The sequence below is a fragment of the Saccopteryx leptura genome, chromosome 6, assembly GCF_036850995.1.
Source record: "Saccopteryx leptura isolate mSacLep1 chromosome 6, mSacLep1_pri_phased_curated, whole genome shotgun sequence".
Classification (NCBI taxonomy): domain Eukaryota; kingdom Metazoa; phylum Chordata; class Mammalia; order Chiroptera; family Emballonuridae; genus Saccopteryx; species Saccopteryx leptura.
In genome coordinates, this window is record NC_089508.1 from 78,653,831 (window position 1) to 78,672,353 (window position 18,523).

General features: G+C 41.4%; 2 protein-coding genes across 17 annotated transcripts in view; both read right to left on the reverse strand.

The window, feature by feature from the left end:
- MAPKBP1 (mitogen-activated protein kinase binding protein 1) overlaps positions 1–10,039 on the reverse strand; it is a 67,915-nt gene extending 57,876 nt beyond the window's left edge. For 4 of the 5 annotated variants that reach the window (XM_066387952.1, XM_066387954.1, XM_066387955.1 and 1 more), the window contains exons 1-2: positions 9,947–10,039; positions 9,218–9,438 (exon numbers count right to left, since the gene is read on the reverse strand). In XM_066387952.1, coding sequence (XP_066244049.1) covers positions 9,218–9,331 — 114 coding nt within the window. In that variant the 5' untranslated portion in view covers positions 9,332–9,438; positions 9,947–10,039. Of the gene's footprint in view, positions 1–9,217 lie in introns of all 5 variants that reach the window. The other variant, XM_066387953.1, reaches the window with a different exon arrangement.
- Positions 10,040–12,929: 2,890 nt separating this feature from the next.
- The window catches only part of MGA (MAX dimerization protein MGA), a 195,514-nt gene continuing 189,920 nt past the window's right edge, over positions 12,930–18,523 (reverse strand). For all 12 annotated transcript variants that reach the window (XM_066343735.1, XM_066343746.1, XM_066343741.1 and 9 more), the window contains one exon: positions 12,930–18,189. In XM_066343735.1, coding sequence (XP_066199832.1) covers positions 16,913–18,189 — 1,277 coding nt within the window. In that variant the 3' untranslated portion in view covers positions 12,930–16,912. The remainder of the gene's footprint in view (positions 18,190–18,523) is intronic.

Sequence of the window (18,523 nt, forward strand, 5' to 3'; positions counted from 1 at the left end):
CAAGCAGGCGGTCAGCTCTCATTACATATCTCTACTGAGAATTGCTGCAAAAGGAAGCTGGCAGAACATCTGGCCTTGTTCTGCATTAAACAATGGAGCCCAGCCCTGAGTGGATAGTTCGGTTGGTTAGAGCCTTGTCTGAAAGCACAGAGGTTGCCAGTTCAATCCCTGGTCAGGGCACATACAGGAACAGATGGATGTTCCTGTTTCTCTCTGCTCTTTCACTTCCTCTCTCTAAAATCAATAAAATAAATATTAAATATTAATAAAAATAAATTAACTAAAATGGACTCCAGACAAGAGGGAATGTGATGTATAATATGATACAACAAATACTACTGAAAACACTGTAGTTTTTTTCTTTACCAACATTGCAGTCTGGACATAAAGTAAAACCAACAGATACTCTGGGAACTACAGTAGGACAGAGTGTGTTCTCAGAGAAGCTTAGTTTGAATAAACATAGTCCTAAATTTCAAGCCCTAAACTGTTTTCCAAACAAAAGGCCAAGTGATAAAAGCCCCAAGCTCCAACTTTAGACTCGGGATTGATGGAGAATTACAGTGGTCAAGCTCTCTTCTACCAGTTTTTTCATCAGCCAAGAAATGAAAACACACAAGTGATAAATGGAGGAGAGAAAGGAAATTAGAGAAATACCAATGGCCCCTAATAAGACAGTCACTCAAACGGATTCAACAGGGGAAACTTTCCTTAAACTACAAGCTGAAAGAAGGAAAAAGAAACTTGGAAAGCAGCAGTGCTATTTGATTCTGAAAATGAGTAAGGCCAAATAGATGAGGGAAAGCTTTGCAAGACAACTCAGAGCCTAAAGAGGATGGGATATTTTAGACAGCAAAGGAAGATATATGCAGCCCTGTATTCACTGCAGCATTATTTACAATAGCCAAGCTTGGGAAGCAACCTAAGTGTCTATTAAGAGATGACTGGATAAAGAAGATGACATACATACATAGAATAGAATATTACTCAGCCATAAAAAATAAATAAATAAAACCTCCCATCTGTAACAGCATGGATGGGCCTAAAGGATATTGTGCTAATTGAAATAAGATAGAGAAAGACAAATACAATGATTTCTCTTATATGTGTAATCTAAAAAACAAAATAAATGAAAAACAAAACAAAACAACCCCCCCACCCCCAGAACAAACTCATAGATAAAGAGAACAAACTGATGGCTGCCAGACGGGAGAAGTTTAGGGAAACAGATGAAAAAGGGGAAGGACTAAGATGTACAAATTACAAATTGCTAGTTATAAAAAGTCATGAGGATGTAAGGTACAGCACAGGGAATGTAACCAATAATATGGTAATAACTATGATGTCAGATGGGTACTACATTTTATCAAGATAATCATTTCATAAGTGATATAAACATCTAATCACCTGAAACTAAAATATGTATATTATATGTCAACGGCAATTTAAAAATTAAAAAGAATTTTTTTTTGAGAGACAGACAAACAGGGAGAAAAATGAGAAGCAGCAACTTGTAGTTGTGGCACTTTCGTTGTTCATTGATTGTTTTCTCATATGTGCCTTGATCCGGGGGCTCCAGCCTAGTCATTACCCCTTGTTCAAGCCAGCGACCTTGGGCTCAAGCTAGTGACCATGGGATCATGTTGATGGGATCAAGCTACATCCCATGCTCAAGCCAGCAACCTCAGAGTTTCAAACGTAGGACCTCAGTACCCCAGGTCGACTCTCAATCCACTGTACTACCACTGGTCAAGCAAAAAAAATTTTTTTTAACTACTCAAGAAGAGAACAGTTACTGGGCTAGCTTTACATAGTCTCAAGAAGCCTCAATGTGGGCTTGGGTATAAAGCCAACAGATATCAGGGTACTAGCACTATCACAACAAGTTTTGACACGTAAGCACATGTTTATTTGGCGCAAGTGTGCCTCTCTATTTTTATCACTTAATGTATACATACTGACATAGCAAATTAACTAAAACAAAGTTGATTCACGTTAGTCTTATGTGTGAAGCAATAGTGTACCCATGGCTACTGATAAAGTTCATTTACGCCACTGTAATTTTTACGAATTTCAACAAGGAAAAAATGCTACAGAAGCATGTCTGTTGCATCCACCATATTCCCCGGACTTAGCACCTTCTGACTATCACTTGTTTTTGTCCTTACAAAATTTTTTGAAGGGCAAAAAAATTCAAAAATGAAGAAGATATCAAACAAGCACTGGTTCAATTTTTTGCATCAAAAGATAAAACATTTTTCAAAAATGGGATATACAATTGCCCTCACACTAGCAAGAAATCATTAATAATAATGGTAATTATATTATTTAATAAAGTTTATTGACGGTAAGAAAAATTTGTATTTTGTTTTATTCCAAAAACGGACAGAACTTTCCGGTAGACCTTATAACTTAAGGCACGTATAACTACCATGAGAGCAGGTGGTAGCACAGGAGCATCGACCTGAGATGCTGAGAACCCAGGTTTGAAATCCCAAAGTTGCCGGCTTGAGCATGGGCTCATCTGGCTTGAGCATAGGCCCATCAACTTGAGCGCAGGGTCACCAGCTTGAGCGTGGGATCATCGACATGACCCCATGGTTGCTGGCTTGAGCAACGTGTTACTGGCTTGTCTGGAGCCCACCATGATCAAAGCACAAGTGAGAAAGCAATCAATAAACAACTAAGGTGCCACAATTATGAATTAATGCTTCTCATCTCTCTCCCTTCCCATCTGTCTGTCCTCTCTCTCTCTCTCTCACACACACACACAAAAAAAAAAAAAAAAAAAAAAGGATATATACAACTACCAAATGCCCCGGGAATGTGTATTTTTAAATGTTGCACAGGTATTCTGATGTCCCACTGCCCTCCTGACCCTTTTCCTAAGTAAAAGCCATTGAGCTAGAGCCAATGATCCATAAATGTTTTAAAAATAAATGTCTCCCCAGTAACAAATAGGTAGATTAAAGAGTTTCAATATTGGCCCTCACTGCATAACTCAGTTAGTTAAAATGTGTCCTGACATGCCAAGATTATGGGTTTGCTCCCCGGTCAGGGCACATATAAGAATCAAAGAAAAGAATCAAAGAATGATAGCATGGCCTGACCTGTGGTGGCGCAGTGGATAAAGTGTCAACCTGGAATCGCTGAGGTTGCCGGTTCAAAACCCTGGGCTTGCCTGGTCAAGGCACATATGGGAGTTGATGCTTTCTGCTCTTCCCCCCTTCTCTCTCTTTCTCTCTCTCCCCTCTCTATAATGAATAAATTAAATCTTTATAAAAAAAAAATTTAAAAAAAAGAATGACAGCATGAATAAGTGGAACAAGTCTGTTGTTTTTCTCTGTCTCTCTCTCTTCCTTTCTCTCTGAAAAGCAATTTAAAAAAAAAGAGTTTCAATACTAATACTTGGACACAAAAACACTGAGCAAAAATTGAAGTTAGATTTATTGCCAGTTTTTTTCTCCTCCACGAAGCTCATCTATACAAACTTCCTAGAGCCACATGTTAAAAGGCTCAAAGTACCACCATACAATCAAGAGAAATTTTTGGGGAAAAAAATGAGAGAAAGGAAATTGGGGAGAATATGAGAATTAATTAGACTTTTCTTCATAAAACTGAGAACTAGAAGCAAGCTGCAAGTCGCCTTGTCCATTGTTTCGAGAAGGGATAATATATAACCCAGACTGGATTAATGGGTATTAAGAAAGAAGAAGATCTGAAAACCTCCTTCACTTCCTTTTTCACAATTAACAGCACTCCAGCACAGGTGATGCTTTTGTGTCCCTAACTTAAATCTTGTTTGTTCAGCTTCAGTCCATTTCTGTCCTTTGTTAAAAGAGAAGAACAACCCCACTCCCTTCACATAAAAATCTTTCAGAAACTTTAATAGGGGGAGGGTTAGCTACCAAGAGCACACATTTGCCTAAAGATAACATAGCCTCAACTGAGATGAGAGATAGAGCTGACAATTAACTGTACAGGATTTCAGAGTTGAAGGGTATTTACAACTGATAACTGTAAGTTACACTTCATCATCTAGACTCAGCAGATATGGCATAAAACTGCAAATTACTTCCAGTACTATTATACTGCAGAGGCTTCCCTACCTTAGAGAATGTTTTTAAAAATCTCAGCTCTCATCAACTCTCTAATAATTTAAATTCCCATCTCTACCAACTCTCCAGCATTTAACCATACATTAACTGTATTCTTTTTTTTCTACATTTTTTTAAATTTTATTTATTCATTTTAGAGAGGCGAGAGAAAGGGAGAGAGAGAGACAGAGAGGGAGAGAGAGAGGAGAGAGAGACAGAGAGAGAAGATGGGGAGGAGCTGGAAGCATCAACTCCCATATGTGCCTTGACCAGGCAAGCCCAGGGTTTCCAACCAGCGACCTCAGCATTTCCAGGTCGATGCTTTATCCACTGCGCCACCACAGGTCAGGCATTAACCATATTCTTTTTTTTTTTTTCCTTTTGTATTTTTCTGAAGCTGGAAACGGGGAGACAGTCAGACAGACTCCCGCATGCGCCCGACCGGGATCCACCCGGCACGCCCACCAGGGGGCGATGTTCTGCCCATCCGGGGCATCGCTCTGCCTTGACCAGAGCCACTCTAGCGCCTGGGGCAGAGGCCAAGGAGCCATCCCCAGTGTCCGGGCTATCTTTTGCTCCAATGGAGCCTTGGCTGTGGGAGGGGAAGAGAGAGACAGAGAGGAAGGATCGGGGGAGGGGTGGAGAAGCAGATGGGCGCCTCTCCTGTGTGCCCTGGCCGGGAATCGAACCTGGGACTTCCGCAATTAACCATATTCTTAACTAGATCTCTCCTTAATTAAAAAGCCTTTAATGCCCTGGCCGGTTGGCTCAGTGGTAGAGCGTCGGCCTGGCGTGCAGGAGTCGCTCTACCTAAAGGCGTAAAGTAGTGCCTTTAATGAGCACTACTTTCTGCATATATGTACTTCCCTGTCCTTCTCATGTCCTTCACTCCTAACCAGGCTGCCTCACTACCTTTCTTTTTCCTTCTTCTTTTTCTGAAGTGAGAAGTGAGGAGGCAAAGAGACAAGACTCCCACATGTGCCCAACCCAGATCCACCTGGCAAGCCCACCAGGGGGCGATGCTGTGCCCATCTAGGGCATTGCTCCATTGCAACTGGAGTCATTCTAGAACCTGAGGCAGAGGCCATGGAACCATCCTCAGCACCCGGGCCAACTTTGCTCCAATGGAGCCTTGGCTGCAGAGGGGAAGAGAGAGACAGAGAGGAAGGCTGGGAATCGAACCCAGGACTTCCACACGCCAGGCCAATGCTCTACCACTGAGCTAGCTGGTCAGGGCCACTACTTCTTTTTCAATATTATACTATTCTTTTTAAATTGAATTTATTGGGGTGACATTAATTATACAGGTTTCAGGTGTACAATTCTGTAATATGTCATCTATATATTGTATTGTGTGTTCACCACCCCAAGTCAAGTCTCCTAACATTTTATTATTCTTAATTTTTTAAAATTATTTTTTATATTTTATTTATTCATTTTTAGAGAGAGAGGAGAGAGAAGGGGGAGGAGCAGGAAGCATCAACTCCCATATGTGCCTTGCAAGCCTAGGGTTTCGAATTGGCGACCTCAGCTTTCCAGGTCAACGCTTTACCTACTGTACCACCACAGGTCAGGCTATTATTCTTAATCTTGATTTGTCTTCTAAAGAGGCCACAGACTCCTCCTGATCATTTCCTGTTCTTCCAGAATTCCAAACTGATTCCTACTCTACTTCACATCTTTATATTGTTCTCATTAATTTACTAGTCACTTAGTATTTACTGTATACCTTACACTGTACTAAACAGTGCAATATAAAGAAAATAAAGAATGTGACTCCTGACCTTTGGAAATGAAGACATACATAAAATAACAATTGGTTCCAAGGTAGTGGGGCTAGTCAGAGAAGGCCCTGTGGTTCCAAAAAATACAGATTTGGGTCCAAAAATAAGTGAAGACGTTAGTGAAAAGGCTACTTTAGAAAGAAGGAACAATATGATTCAAAGCAGCAGGCCATCTGAGGTAAGAGTTGCATGAAAGGCCCTCTGTCACTTCCTTCTTTGTCCCTTGACCCTCAAAGGGCATATGTCTTTGGCCTTCAAATTTTATTTCAGAGTTTGCTGTCCATGAATCACAAGCTCTCTGTAACCATGATTACCCACTGCCATCACATATTAGAACAGCTGACAAAGCTTTATGTTTTACACAGCAAGTCCTATGTGGGTTACCACAAGGCAGGCTTTAAGAATTATGTTAGATAGACAGTTTTCAACAAGGGAATGTTGGGAGCCATGTACCTGTAGGACCCTAGGCACACAAAGACTACTACTTTTCAGTGCTAAAGATATGCACCAATACTCTTGCTCTGTCAGACCACTGAATGGTCTTTCAACTTCAGCTAAGTATTTTCTTCATTCACAGCTCTAGAACAAACAAAGCCATCTATGCCTGACAAGGTGCCGGTACAGTTGAGAGAGGGTCGGCCTGGAATGATGAGGACCTAGGTTCAAAACTCCAAAGTCGCTGGCTTGAGCGCAGGCTCTTCCAGCTTGAGCACAGTCACTCAATGGCTTGTGTGTGCGATTATAGACATCACCCCATGGTCGCTGTCTTGAGCCCATGGTTGCTGGCTTGAGCAAAGGGTTACTGGCTTGGCTGGAGCCCTCCTGTCAAGGCACATATGAGAAAGCAATCAATGAACTAAGGTGCTGCAACTATGAGTTTATGATCCTCATCTCTCCTCCTTCCTGACTGTCCCTCTCCCTCTCACTTAAAAAAAGAATAAAAAACGAGTCTGAAGCTGCCCTGGCCGATGGCTCAGCAGATAGAGTGACAGCCCAGTGTATAGATGTTCCGAGTTTAATTCTCAGGGCACACAGGAGAAGCGACCATATGTTTCTCCTCCTCTTCCTCTCCCTCTTCTCTCCTTCTTCCTCTCCTGCAGCTCAACTGGTTAGAGCAACTGTTCTCAACCTGTGGGTCGCGACCCCGGTGGGGGTCAAACAACCAAAACACAGGGGTCGCCTAAAGCCATCAGAAAATACATATTTATTATACAATACATTTTTAAATAAAATATGTATTTTCCGATGGCTTTAGGAGACCCCTGTGTTTTGGTCGTTTGACACCCACCGGGGTTGTGACCCACAGCTTGAGAACCACTGGGTTAGAGCATGGCCCCAGGCACTGAGGATAGCTCAGCTGGTCAAAGCACATCAACCTCAAGCACTAAAAATAGCTCTGGACTCGAGCATCTGCCCCAGACAGGGTTGCCTGGTGGATCCCTGTCAGGGCACATGCAGGATTCTGCCTCATATCTCCCCTCCTCTCACATAAATAAATAAATAAATAAATAAATAAATAAATAAATAAATAAATTATCTAAAGCACTGAATTCCTATTTGAAACTGGGTATTTAATGGTTATGCGAGGGATACTCTTTTTCGCTGTTTTCCTGGAGAGCTTCTTCTCTTCTCTTGCCTCAGGACTCACAGTTCAAGCACCCCTTCCTCTGTGAAGTCTTTCCTAATTCCCCTAAACTGATTTAGGTTCCTTCCCCTGTGCTGTCATTAACCTTTTGCATATTTATACTACTTAACACACCATGTTATAATTATCCTTCTACAAGTCTGACGAGCCACAAGTTCTTTGAATGGCAAAGATAATGTTTTATTCATCCCTGATTCCACACATAATAGGCATACAATAAACATGTTTAATGCATGAATGATGAATGACATGGGAAGTTTTAAAGAATGGTGACCATACCTCTGGATCCCGACCAAAATTACAATAAGTATTAACACTGACGACTACATTCCCATCATACATTTATACTACTTATATACCATTCTTGGTGAGAAAAAGAGGATAAAGATATGAGAAGACTGCTCTAATAGTGCTGGTCATTGCCAAGTTACTAGTCAAGAATATGAGTGTTTGCAGCAACAAATGACCCAACACAAAAAAATGACTGAATAGTCAAATCTAAGAAAGTTTAGAAGTTTCATCCTCATTCTACTGCATCTAGAGAAAATGAACAATGATTAATTAATAAGAGGACTTGGAAAAGTCACTATCTACACTGCCAGGAAACCTTGTGGCCAATTTTGATTTAATATGACCTCTGAGAAATATATAGAAAGGCCATTCACCTTCTGACCAAATTCAAGTAAAGTTCTGCTTAAGGGATAGGGATCTGAACTAAGTCCTCCCAGAATCCTGCCATGTTCTTCATTAATACTCTATCTAAATCATTCCTCAATAACTTTACTCATCTCTAAAAAGATACATGCAGGGCAATAAAACTATGCTGTCTCAAATGCCTCTCCCTATAACAACCCTGTACCACACAAGGCTACTACTGTGTTTACAGGCTGCTAATAAAATACAAAAGTCTAGTATGACCCTGTGGGAAAAAGCCCTAGCTAAATTCCCTCAGGAATTAAGTAAATTTAGTCGACTTTTGTATTCCTAAAGTTGTGGGGCTCAGCAAAGCTAAAGAAGAAAACATAAACACCAATACCCAGACAACTGAAGGGATGAAAAGGGACTTGGTCTCTGAGGAACCTGTGCAGCAGGGTGGGATGTGGCTCTTGGCATTTAGTGAATGAAATAAGCAATGTTCAAGGGCAAACCAGAACTGTTTTGATGTTATCATTCCTAAGAAGCCAAGAAGTTCCAGTTAAATTAATTTAGATCTCTTGAAGAGACAAATAAATGTTTTGACCCGAGGCAAGAGTATCTGCCAAGCTAATTCCTCAGACTAGCTGTTCTAGCACATTTCTTTACGCTACTACAGTCTTACATAACCCAGCTGTGACACTAACACTTGCAGCTACATTAGTCACAACTTAACCCTTCACAGAATATGTGATCCAAGAAGGGAAACCGAGTCATAGCACATCAACTGGCTTCCCCAAGCACAGACTTAGTTTGTACTGAACTGAATCCAGGTTGCCTTCTTCCTAATTATCTTTCCATGAATGAATCTCAGCATGCCACCCAGCCCTGCTGCTCTTTTTCCTTTAACCTAAAACTAAATCACTGCTTTCCTGAGGGGTAGAGATGGACACATTTGATCTTTCAGAGCCAACAGGAGCTTCTAGGTCTCCCCTTTACCAAGAAAGAGTAGGTGAAAGAGAAACAGAGCAGAGGAGGGGAGAGTTGCTAGGACTCACCTTGGAACTGAGGTCCTCTCGCCGGTTTCCTGCCTTACTCCTCCGTAATTTGATGGAAGGGGATCGCAGCAGGTTCTTGAGCCGGCTGGTAATGGTTGACCCTTCCACAGCCATCAGGATGAGGTGCTCCGGAACAGTTCCTGGCCCAATCTTGGTATCTGTCTCAACAGTAGCACTGCCTTTCCACTCCACAGGGTCTCCCAGTATGTCCTCTCACAGGCCTGAGATAGCAAAAGCGACCATACCTAGTCTGCCACCTTTCTGTCTGCCGCTCTTATCTCTAGATATAGCCCTTTCCCCTCTCCTCACCCCTGGCTTCAAGTCCTGCGCAGCCCCTTACAGTATCAGGACAGGCCCGTGCCTGCCAGAGGCGTTTAAACTGTAGGGATGGACAGGCCCTAATACGACTAGTAGCTAGTAGCTGGTCTAGTCCCCGTTAATTCCCAACAGTTTCCATTGCAAATGCAGGGTCCAAAGGAGGACGCCGCAGAGGCCACTGAGGACTCCCTTATGGGGCCTGAGCAGCTAGCTGCGCTGGCGGCGCGGGGACACTCGGCACAGCGGGGCTCGCTGTGGCCCGGCAACCCGTTCTGCCGCAGGAGCCTCCCACCGCAACCCCGACCCTCGGGAGCTCGCTCTAGGCCGTTCACGGGGCCCTGGACCTTTATCTTTCACCTCCCTTAGAAGCCCCTGCTACTCGCCAGCGCCCCCGCTCGGACCCAGCCTCACCAGCCCCGTGGCCCGGGGACTGCAACGTTCATAACGCCCTCAAGCATCGCGCTCGGCGATTTCAGCTCCGCTGCCGCGGCAGCAAGAGCAGCTATGGTGGCACCAGTGGCTCAAAACGCGAAGTATCGCCAAGCTACGAGCTGGGCAGGCGGAGCAGAAGCGAGAGGGTGCGGTCTGTATCCAGGAGGGCGTTCCGAAAGTGAACGAATGAGACTTGTGGGGGCGGAGCCAATGGGAAAGCCTAGGAAGCAGAGGACCTCGGACCTCAGAACCACCGATTCCGCACAGTGTGGTCGCGGATATCGCTTCTAGAAGGTCAACAGAATATGACTTCAGAATTGAAAGAACCAAGCCTTTTATGGTATCATGAGGTCTGGTCCCTCAGAGAAGCGCACTCCTCAGAGATCCAGCAAGACGGCAACTACGCCTCCAGGAAGCCAGGGTTGGCATTTGATAGGCCCGAGGGACCAGAGCTGAAACTAACTCCTAGCTCAAAATTACAAGATTGAGACACAGCCATAAGGTTCTGCTCCACATTGAACACCAGCGCTGAAACCCAAAGCGGTTAGAATAGCAGCTCACAGCCTGCCCAGCGCGTTGACATACGTGGAAGGACTCTCCGGAGTATAACTCTTTAGATTGCTAGGAAGTGTTACTATTAGGCAATTAGCTGGAAAACAGGGGTGAGAGCTTTAGGCGTGTGGGGGAGAGAAGAGACAAATGTATTTATGAAATGTACTTGTTTCATCTTTTGTTTAACCTCCCAGGTCCCACCGCACTCTCACGCTGAGCTTCGTTGATCTTTTTCTTGTTCCCATCAAAATTCACTCATGAGACCTTTTCCCTAGTACTACTCCATTGGCGAGGTCACTGTCAACCTTGCTTACACCAGTTTTAATAGTATTGTTTTAGCTTTAACACAAGGGGCTTGTGTGTGTGTGTGTGTGGGGGGGTACACAGAAATACCTTTACAGTATTTCACAAGTGTCTCAGCATAAAAGTTTATTTGTGCCTCCTTGGTACTTCAAGAAAGTGACTTATAAAGAGGTTATCCTAAGCCAGAGAAATAGTACCATGTATGTGTCTTAACCTATCCAGATCCTTGAAACACCTGGTGGATATGTTAACAAGGGGGGGGGGGGGGAAGAACCTCTAAACCCACTGCTGTGGGTGCGTCTTGTACAACCAAATGGCAAAACACGAATGTCCTCGTGTGTCTTTTTAATGGGAGTGGGGCACTGACAGGGACAAACAAGGGAGAGATGAAAAGCATCAACTCATAGTTGCAGCACTTTAGTTGTTCATTGACTTTCTCTTATGTGCCAGCCAGCTCAAGGTGGCAACCTTGCAGTTTGAAACCTGGGTCCTCAGCATCCCAGGTCCACATTCTATCCACTGCGCCACTGCCTGGTCAAGCACGTGTATTCTACATTATGAAAACAAGGCTGCTAGGTATGTGCTTGTATGTATTCTAACCAAGTATTAAAAACAAGATCTGTAAAACTCACAGCTCAAGAAATGGCCTCCTAGACCAACTAGCAATAGCTACCAGAGGCATGAGGCTTCCCTTTCCCTTCAACTATGCACTGCAGATGTAATGAAATTATAAAATGGAATTTTCACATTTATACTCCAAATCTGGAAGGAGGCAAAGTTGTTAACCACAATATGAAATGGGAGATTGGTTCCTTTTAATTCCTCATCTATCATTTTCTCTCTATGGTGGTTGAAAACAATATAACACTAATAAATGGTGCCACCTGGTGTCCATGTGCTGCATTCCCAGCAACTGCCACTTCCATCCTCAAGAGTTGTTCCTAATTCTCTCCTGACACTTTTGGGTCCAGTAATGATTTCCTCACTCACGGCCAGGTAAAATGGGTTTCTAGAGTGTCTTCGGTCATTTTCTGTCCTATATTGGTTTATTGCCTTAGAGAAAATGGCCCCCAAATTATTCTCATCTGAAGCTTAAGTTGCAGAGGCAAATTCAAGTTACAATTTTCAATGCCTAAGATGATCTAGGTCAGGGGTCGGGAACCTATGGCTTGCGAGCCAGATGTGGCTCTTTTGATGGCTGCATCTGGCTCACAGACAAATCTTTAATAAGAAAATAATAATGTTAAAGATATAAAACATTCTCATGTATTACAAGCCATTCATCTCCTACCACTCATGTTCATGGTTGCGGGTGACTGGGGCCAATCAGAACTGTCCTCCGGGACACCACCAAATTTTTATTGGATAATGCGTAAGGTACGTGGGTCGTTGTATGGCTCTCACAGAATTACATTTTAAAATATGTGGCGTTCATGGCTCTCTCAGTCAAAAAGGTTCCCGACCCCTGTGCTAGGCTGTCCCCAACCTTTATTAATTATTCCTCAAAAAATAATAGTCCTGGGTCCAGTGTCAATAGAAGCCTTGTTCCCTTTTCTCCAAATTATATATTCACCACTCCACCCTCCAAAATGCAATTGATCATCCATATTCTTTCGCTTTTTATTCTGCTTGTGTATGTCCTACACAGTATACATGGTTGTCACTCTAAAAGAGATATCTAGGAAAAGATGTATACACTTGTCTGATTTGCCCTGGCCTGGCCAGGTAGCTCACAAGTTGGTTAGAATCTTGTTCCCACATGCCAAAGTTGTGTGTTCAATCCCCCACAGGGTGCATACAAGAACCAACCAATGAATGCATGAATGAGTGGAGCAACAAACTGATGTCTCTTTCTCTCTAAAAATTCATAAATAGCCCTGGCCAGGTAGCTCACTAAGATTCTAGGTTCAATCCCAGTGAGGGCACACCAATGAGTGCATAAATAAGTGAAACAACAAAATCAATGTTTCTCTCTCCCTTTTCTCTAAAATTAAAAAAAAAATTTTTAATTATTTTTAAAAAGTACAAATAAATTCACCCTAGACTGAACATGCCAATAGGTGCAATTATAAGATCCTGGAAAACTAACAGGCTAAACATTTGCTCATCAATTCAAATATTTATTGAGCACCTTTACATGCAAGGCACTATAGGACAGCTGAGACCAATGCTTGCAGTTGGAAACAGGGTGGATCTCAAAACAATGCTTCCAAGACTGTATTCCTATTTAACAAAATCTCTTCTGACAGCAGAGTTTATCATAGAAATTCAGTAGAGCTTAGACTTGTCTCAAAATTCCCAACTCATCCCATGGTTTAGCCATCTCACATTCCACACACACCTTCATCACTGTTACTCAACACATATCTTTGTAGAGAAGTTCAAATTTAATGTACTACCTCAATTCAAAAGTTATATATATCAAATTTCTTATTTCAAAAATGCATTTTGGACTGATCTTTTTTTCTCCAAATGGCAATGAGTCTATAACCTCATCTTTTAATTTTCTCTGCATCTAGCCATTAATGTTCATGTAAAATTTCTGTAGATACATGAAGTATTGATGCTCTTACAAGTACTTTCTTCAAAGCCAACAATTTTGTGCAAGAAATGTATTGATTCTTGTTTATCAACTATTCTCTATAAAGAGTACCTGAAAATGTGCCTACTCTGTGCATTTTTTAAAAAATAATCTTCTGAGTGTGAGGGATAAGGGTTATTACCATTTTTTTAGACCCGTCTTCAAAGTGCATTTACCTCTCAATTCACCTGATACCATTCCACTAGAATATCTCAACCAATATAATTTAGCAGGAGAAATAAGTATACTTCTAAACTCTGACCAAATAATAGATGGCTTGTCTGACTTTTTTCTGTATTCAAAACATTTTCAAACTTGTTATTGAAAGACCTACAGTCAGGCATCAATTTTGGGGGGAAAGACCTGCATTTACTATGAAACTAAACAAAGCTATTTGTATGAATTTATATAATTGGACTTGATCTGTGACCTAGAGTAGTTCAATCTGAAAGACTTCAATATGTATATATATATATATATATTTTTTTTTTTTTGTAAGTCATGGTACTAGGTAACATATATCTTGATTTAAGATCATCTATCGTCCTTACCTGCTATGACTATGTTCATGTTCTTTTATTCCCCAGGGTAAGAGGCTCACTTGCCCTTTCCTTGCACACATTGGTACTATGAAGCTAGCCTTTCTTCACTGTAGAATGACTTCTTGAGACATATACTTGACATCAAGTTGTATAAAATCCTAAAGTCTTCATTTAAAACATACTTCAAGGATTAAAACACCAAAAACCTCCCCCAAATCGTATGTCAGAAAATTTGAAAACAGTAAGGAATTCTTATGATAAAACAACTTCAGTGGTACCTGTCTCAAACATGACTCGGTGCATTAAGACTCTACTCCAACTAAGCACAAACCTCCCAACACAAAGTCCTGCTTTAATTATTATAACTGATTTATTTACTTCAAGTTCACACATTCTGCCTTCCGCTCACCAAACTTCTTCTGTTCTTGGGTTTCTAAAAAAATAGTCATTTTTCAACAGCAAAAAAGGAAAGATATATATTTAATATATAAAAGAAAAAGCTAAATCTGACATAATTATATTCTTAAAAACATTCCATTTATTTACAGATGTATAAAAAAGGCGAATTATTGGTCTACTCATATCATGCTTCTTAGAGTTAGGATGAGAGCTCACTATTCTTCAGATTCCTCAACTTCTCTCGCTCAATTACATCTTTCACAATTACACATGTAATTTTCATAAATCAGTTTCTCCTGGGGTAAGGTGAAAGGTTAGGACTTTCTGGATATTCTGGATTTCTGTCAAACTGCAGGATTGTTCTGAAGACTGAGCCCTCCTCAGAATAGCCAATAACTTCCTAGTTCTAAGAGCTCTTAAAAACACACCGTATCTTGGGGGTTTGTAATGACATCTGCAGCCTTCCTTGATCACCAGGAACCATCTCTTATTTCCACCTTTGTACATCTCTCAGACAAATTATCTTTCCATCAAAAACTGATTTCTACCTGTTTGTCTATAAAAAAGTGAACAGTGTTCAGAAGCAGAATGGTCCTTCTTTTCCTGAGGAGTATTCGCTCACTTGCCTGTTCCTTTGCTAACTCTCAAAAGCCATAACAAGGGCTTTGGGAAGTCAGGAGGAAATGTGAGGACAAGCAAGGAAAGAATGGGAAACTGCTATACCTGGATTAAAGTACTAGCAACTCTCCAAGGACAATTATTAGCAGGGAAGACAGGTGCTGGACTCCTTGGCTAAGGCATGAATGAAATTTGCTGGGTATAGAGTGGAAAGGATAATGAGAAGCTAAGAGGCACTCATTACCTACTTCAAGCTTCTTCAATAATCTTAGAGGAGGGAAGGCTGAATGCTAGATGAGCAAGGTCTAGAAAGGCAAGTAGCACAAAACAAAGAATCTGCTCCCCCTGTGACTGGCAGAGGAAAATTTTCCACCCTTTTCAATCTGTTACTAGAAAGGGAACCAACCATGGAAGTAATAATTCACTGGCTAGAACCATTCCAAAGTTGGTCTCACAACCTAGGTCTGAAGATATGCTGATGGGAATTGGGATAAAGAAGGCAGGGGATGTAAAAGAAATAGCATCACCTAGGCACAGCCCAGGCACTGGAAGCTCTTGTGTTAGTGTTTAACAACACAAGCAACTCCTGTCAATGAAGACAGAACATGGGTTACATTCCAAAATATAATTATTTAAGAAAGGCAAATGCAGCAGCTAAATCCGTCTATACATTTTCAGAATAGTGATTCTTGCCCCCAAGAGTTTCCAAGAGACCCCTCAAGTGCACCATGATTATTTACAAACTAGATAGGAAACATCATTTCTATACTCAATACAAATCTCATCTTCTAGGTTGAAAACTTCAGCCTTTGAGAAATCTATGAAAACAACTATACAAAAATATAAATATATCTTTATCTTTACAGGCTGCCAGTCCTTCATACCCTGACAGCTAATGAGTGAAAAAGCTCTACAGATCATTGAATCCATGGTAGCAGATAATAAAAAATATATCTTGTGATTCAAATACTGCCGTATTTCCCTGGTAAAGAGTGCCTACTGTGACTTTTCTTTACTTAACATCCTGTGCAAGTAATAGTGAATGAAACCTTCAAGCACCAGGAGGCTGTTTGATTTGGGAAATATCCAGCCTCACAATTTTTCATTTTGGCCACTTTCTCTGTCTGGGAAGGGAATGCTTTTCATTTTAGCTGTCTCTCAAGTGACATGATTTGTGAAAGTGGGAGGGATCCCTCTATGCCTACCTGCAAAATATATATAAAATATATCCCTGGTACTATGAAATGCTCTTCTCAATGCCCAAAGACAGTAAGGGAGAACTAGTATTTTTTTTAACATCTCAAAAAATTATCTTAGTAATAAAAGTTAAAAGCATTCTTAATTTACCAGAAAGCTTGGACTGATAATTCTGATTGAAAAGATGAGGGAATGGAAGCTACTTGGGATATGAAAGAGAATTTTGCTGAATGACACAAAGTACTTCACTTTGGTATTCCACGGTACCCATCCCTCTCTCTATTCTTGAAACACCAACTAAAAACTATCTCTTCTGGATCCCTCTGCACAAGTACATCACATTCCTTGAATTTCGCACTTAAACAACAGCTATCAACTACAGTTCAGTCCACCGCAAGTCCAAAGTCTCAAGCAGCTTCTTCTCTGGGAGGGAAGAATTAGGAAACATCTATGGATCTACATAATCTTGTTACGAATTCCTTGGGTAAGAGGGGCACCTCATGTTCAGTAATGGATCACATCTTCTTAGAGAGGATGAGGAGACCCAGCACCACAAGTGAGGTAACACATTTTAACATGATCAGAATTTCAAAGCAGTAACTTCTTATACCGAGGTCAGCAACCTACCCCTTTCCCTACCATTATCCACTGCATCAAAGTCAAGGATGACAGTTCATGACACAAATAAACAGATGCCAGCAGAGAAAGGAGGTTTCTCCTCACAGCCTGGCTTCTGCCTGAAAATAAGTAAGTTCATTTCCCTGCAGAACTTGGTGAGGCCCCAGAGTTGCCCAATTTGGCCATAACAGGTGCCAATGTAGGCATCACCTTGCTCTCCCGGCATTCCTGGTCATTCCCTGTTAAATTTATTTTGTGTCCAACTGCCCCAACTTTGGCAGCTACAGGTGCCAAACAAGGCATCACCTTGAGACTCTGACCATCTGCATCACTGGAAGGATTAGCTACTTTTAATCCTAGAGGTGCCAATTTTGGCATAGGCCTCCACAAAGTATCTGTACTGCTGTTCTCTAGGCCAGCCTTCATGTGTAGAACGGGGGGTGAGGAAACATTTTCAGGTTCTGCAGGGACTCCAGAAGTACTCTTCCCTACATCACTGACTTTCCTGTGAAAAAGAAGGGAATCTTTTATCTCAGAGTCAATAACAATCTTAAGGACATCTGGCTCAGAAGCTGGTTCTGAAATTTGTTTTTCATTCTCAGAAAAATCATCATCCTCCAAGTGCAAGAGGAGGGGACTGGCAGAGTCACTCTCCCCTTGTACATCAGGCAATTCTTTCAAACCAGTTCCCAAATGGCCAACCTGAAAACTTTCTCGGTTCCCAGGAGGAAGCTTACTGATGAAAGCCTGTCGAGCATCCCTTGGGAACTCTGTATCCATAGAGCTGGGCAGTTCCGTCAGGCTAACAGAGTCATCATTTAGTTGCTGATTAAGAAAGGCAATCTCATTGAGCAGAGATGTCAGTGTCTCATCAGTATCATCCTCATCTTCCACATTAGTTAGCAGTTCGCTGGGATCCAGTGCTGCTTCCTCTATAGCTGATGCTGCCTTTCTTAGTTCCATCTCTATGCTTGAGTCTTTGAGATCTTTCATTTTTAATTTATGAAATGGAGACTCCTTTGGCTTCAGTCTCTCTCGTCTTGATTCATTCTCTTTCCATTTATACTGAATCCCTCTCATATCACCAGAAATCATTTTGGGTAAGAAGTCTTGTGCTTCTTGCATACTGGAAACATCAACTATTTGTGAAAAACCAGAATCTTTATTTGCCAGAAAAACCTGTGTTGGACCCAATGCCATTCTGCCATTTCTATGGTTGCCTCTAGAAGAGATTCTACCTGAATCTTCAAAGGAGTTATCTTCATTCCTGACAGTGTTTTTCAGGTGGTCGGGTAGCTTGCCATCAGGAACTTCGTGAGAATATTTGCTGCCACTCATATCTACCAAACCTCCTTCTGTGGCCAGTGATGTCACATTAACAATTCTTGGCATCATAAATAAGTCGTCATTTTCTGGGGGGGGAGAAAATTGCATTTAGATCCACAGTAGTAAGCATCTCTCATTCGTACCAATGACTATTTGGGGAACTGTACTTAAAATTCCAGTCTACTTTTATGAAAAAGATAGAAATATTAGTCCTTCAAATTATGGACCTAGCCTAAAAAGATAAATTCCAATCAAAAGACTATTTTAAAAAAAGTATTTGATATTCCATCATTAATAAAAGTTCTATTTAATTATTTTACAAAAATGCTCCCCAAGGTAATTTTTTTTTTTAGATGGAGGCCTTAAAGGTTCTCCAAATCCATTTTTTAAATGTTTATTTTATTGATTTTAGAGAGAGAG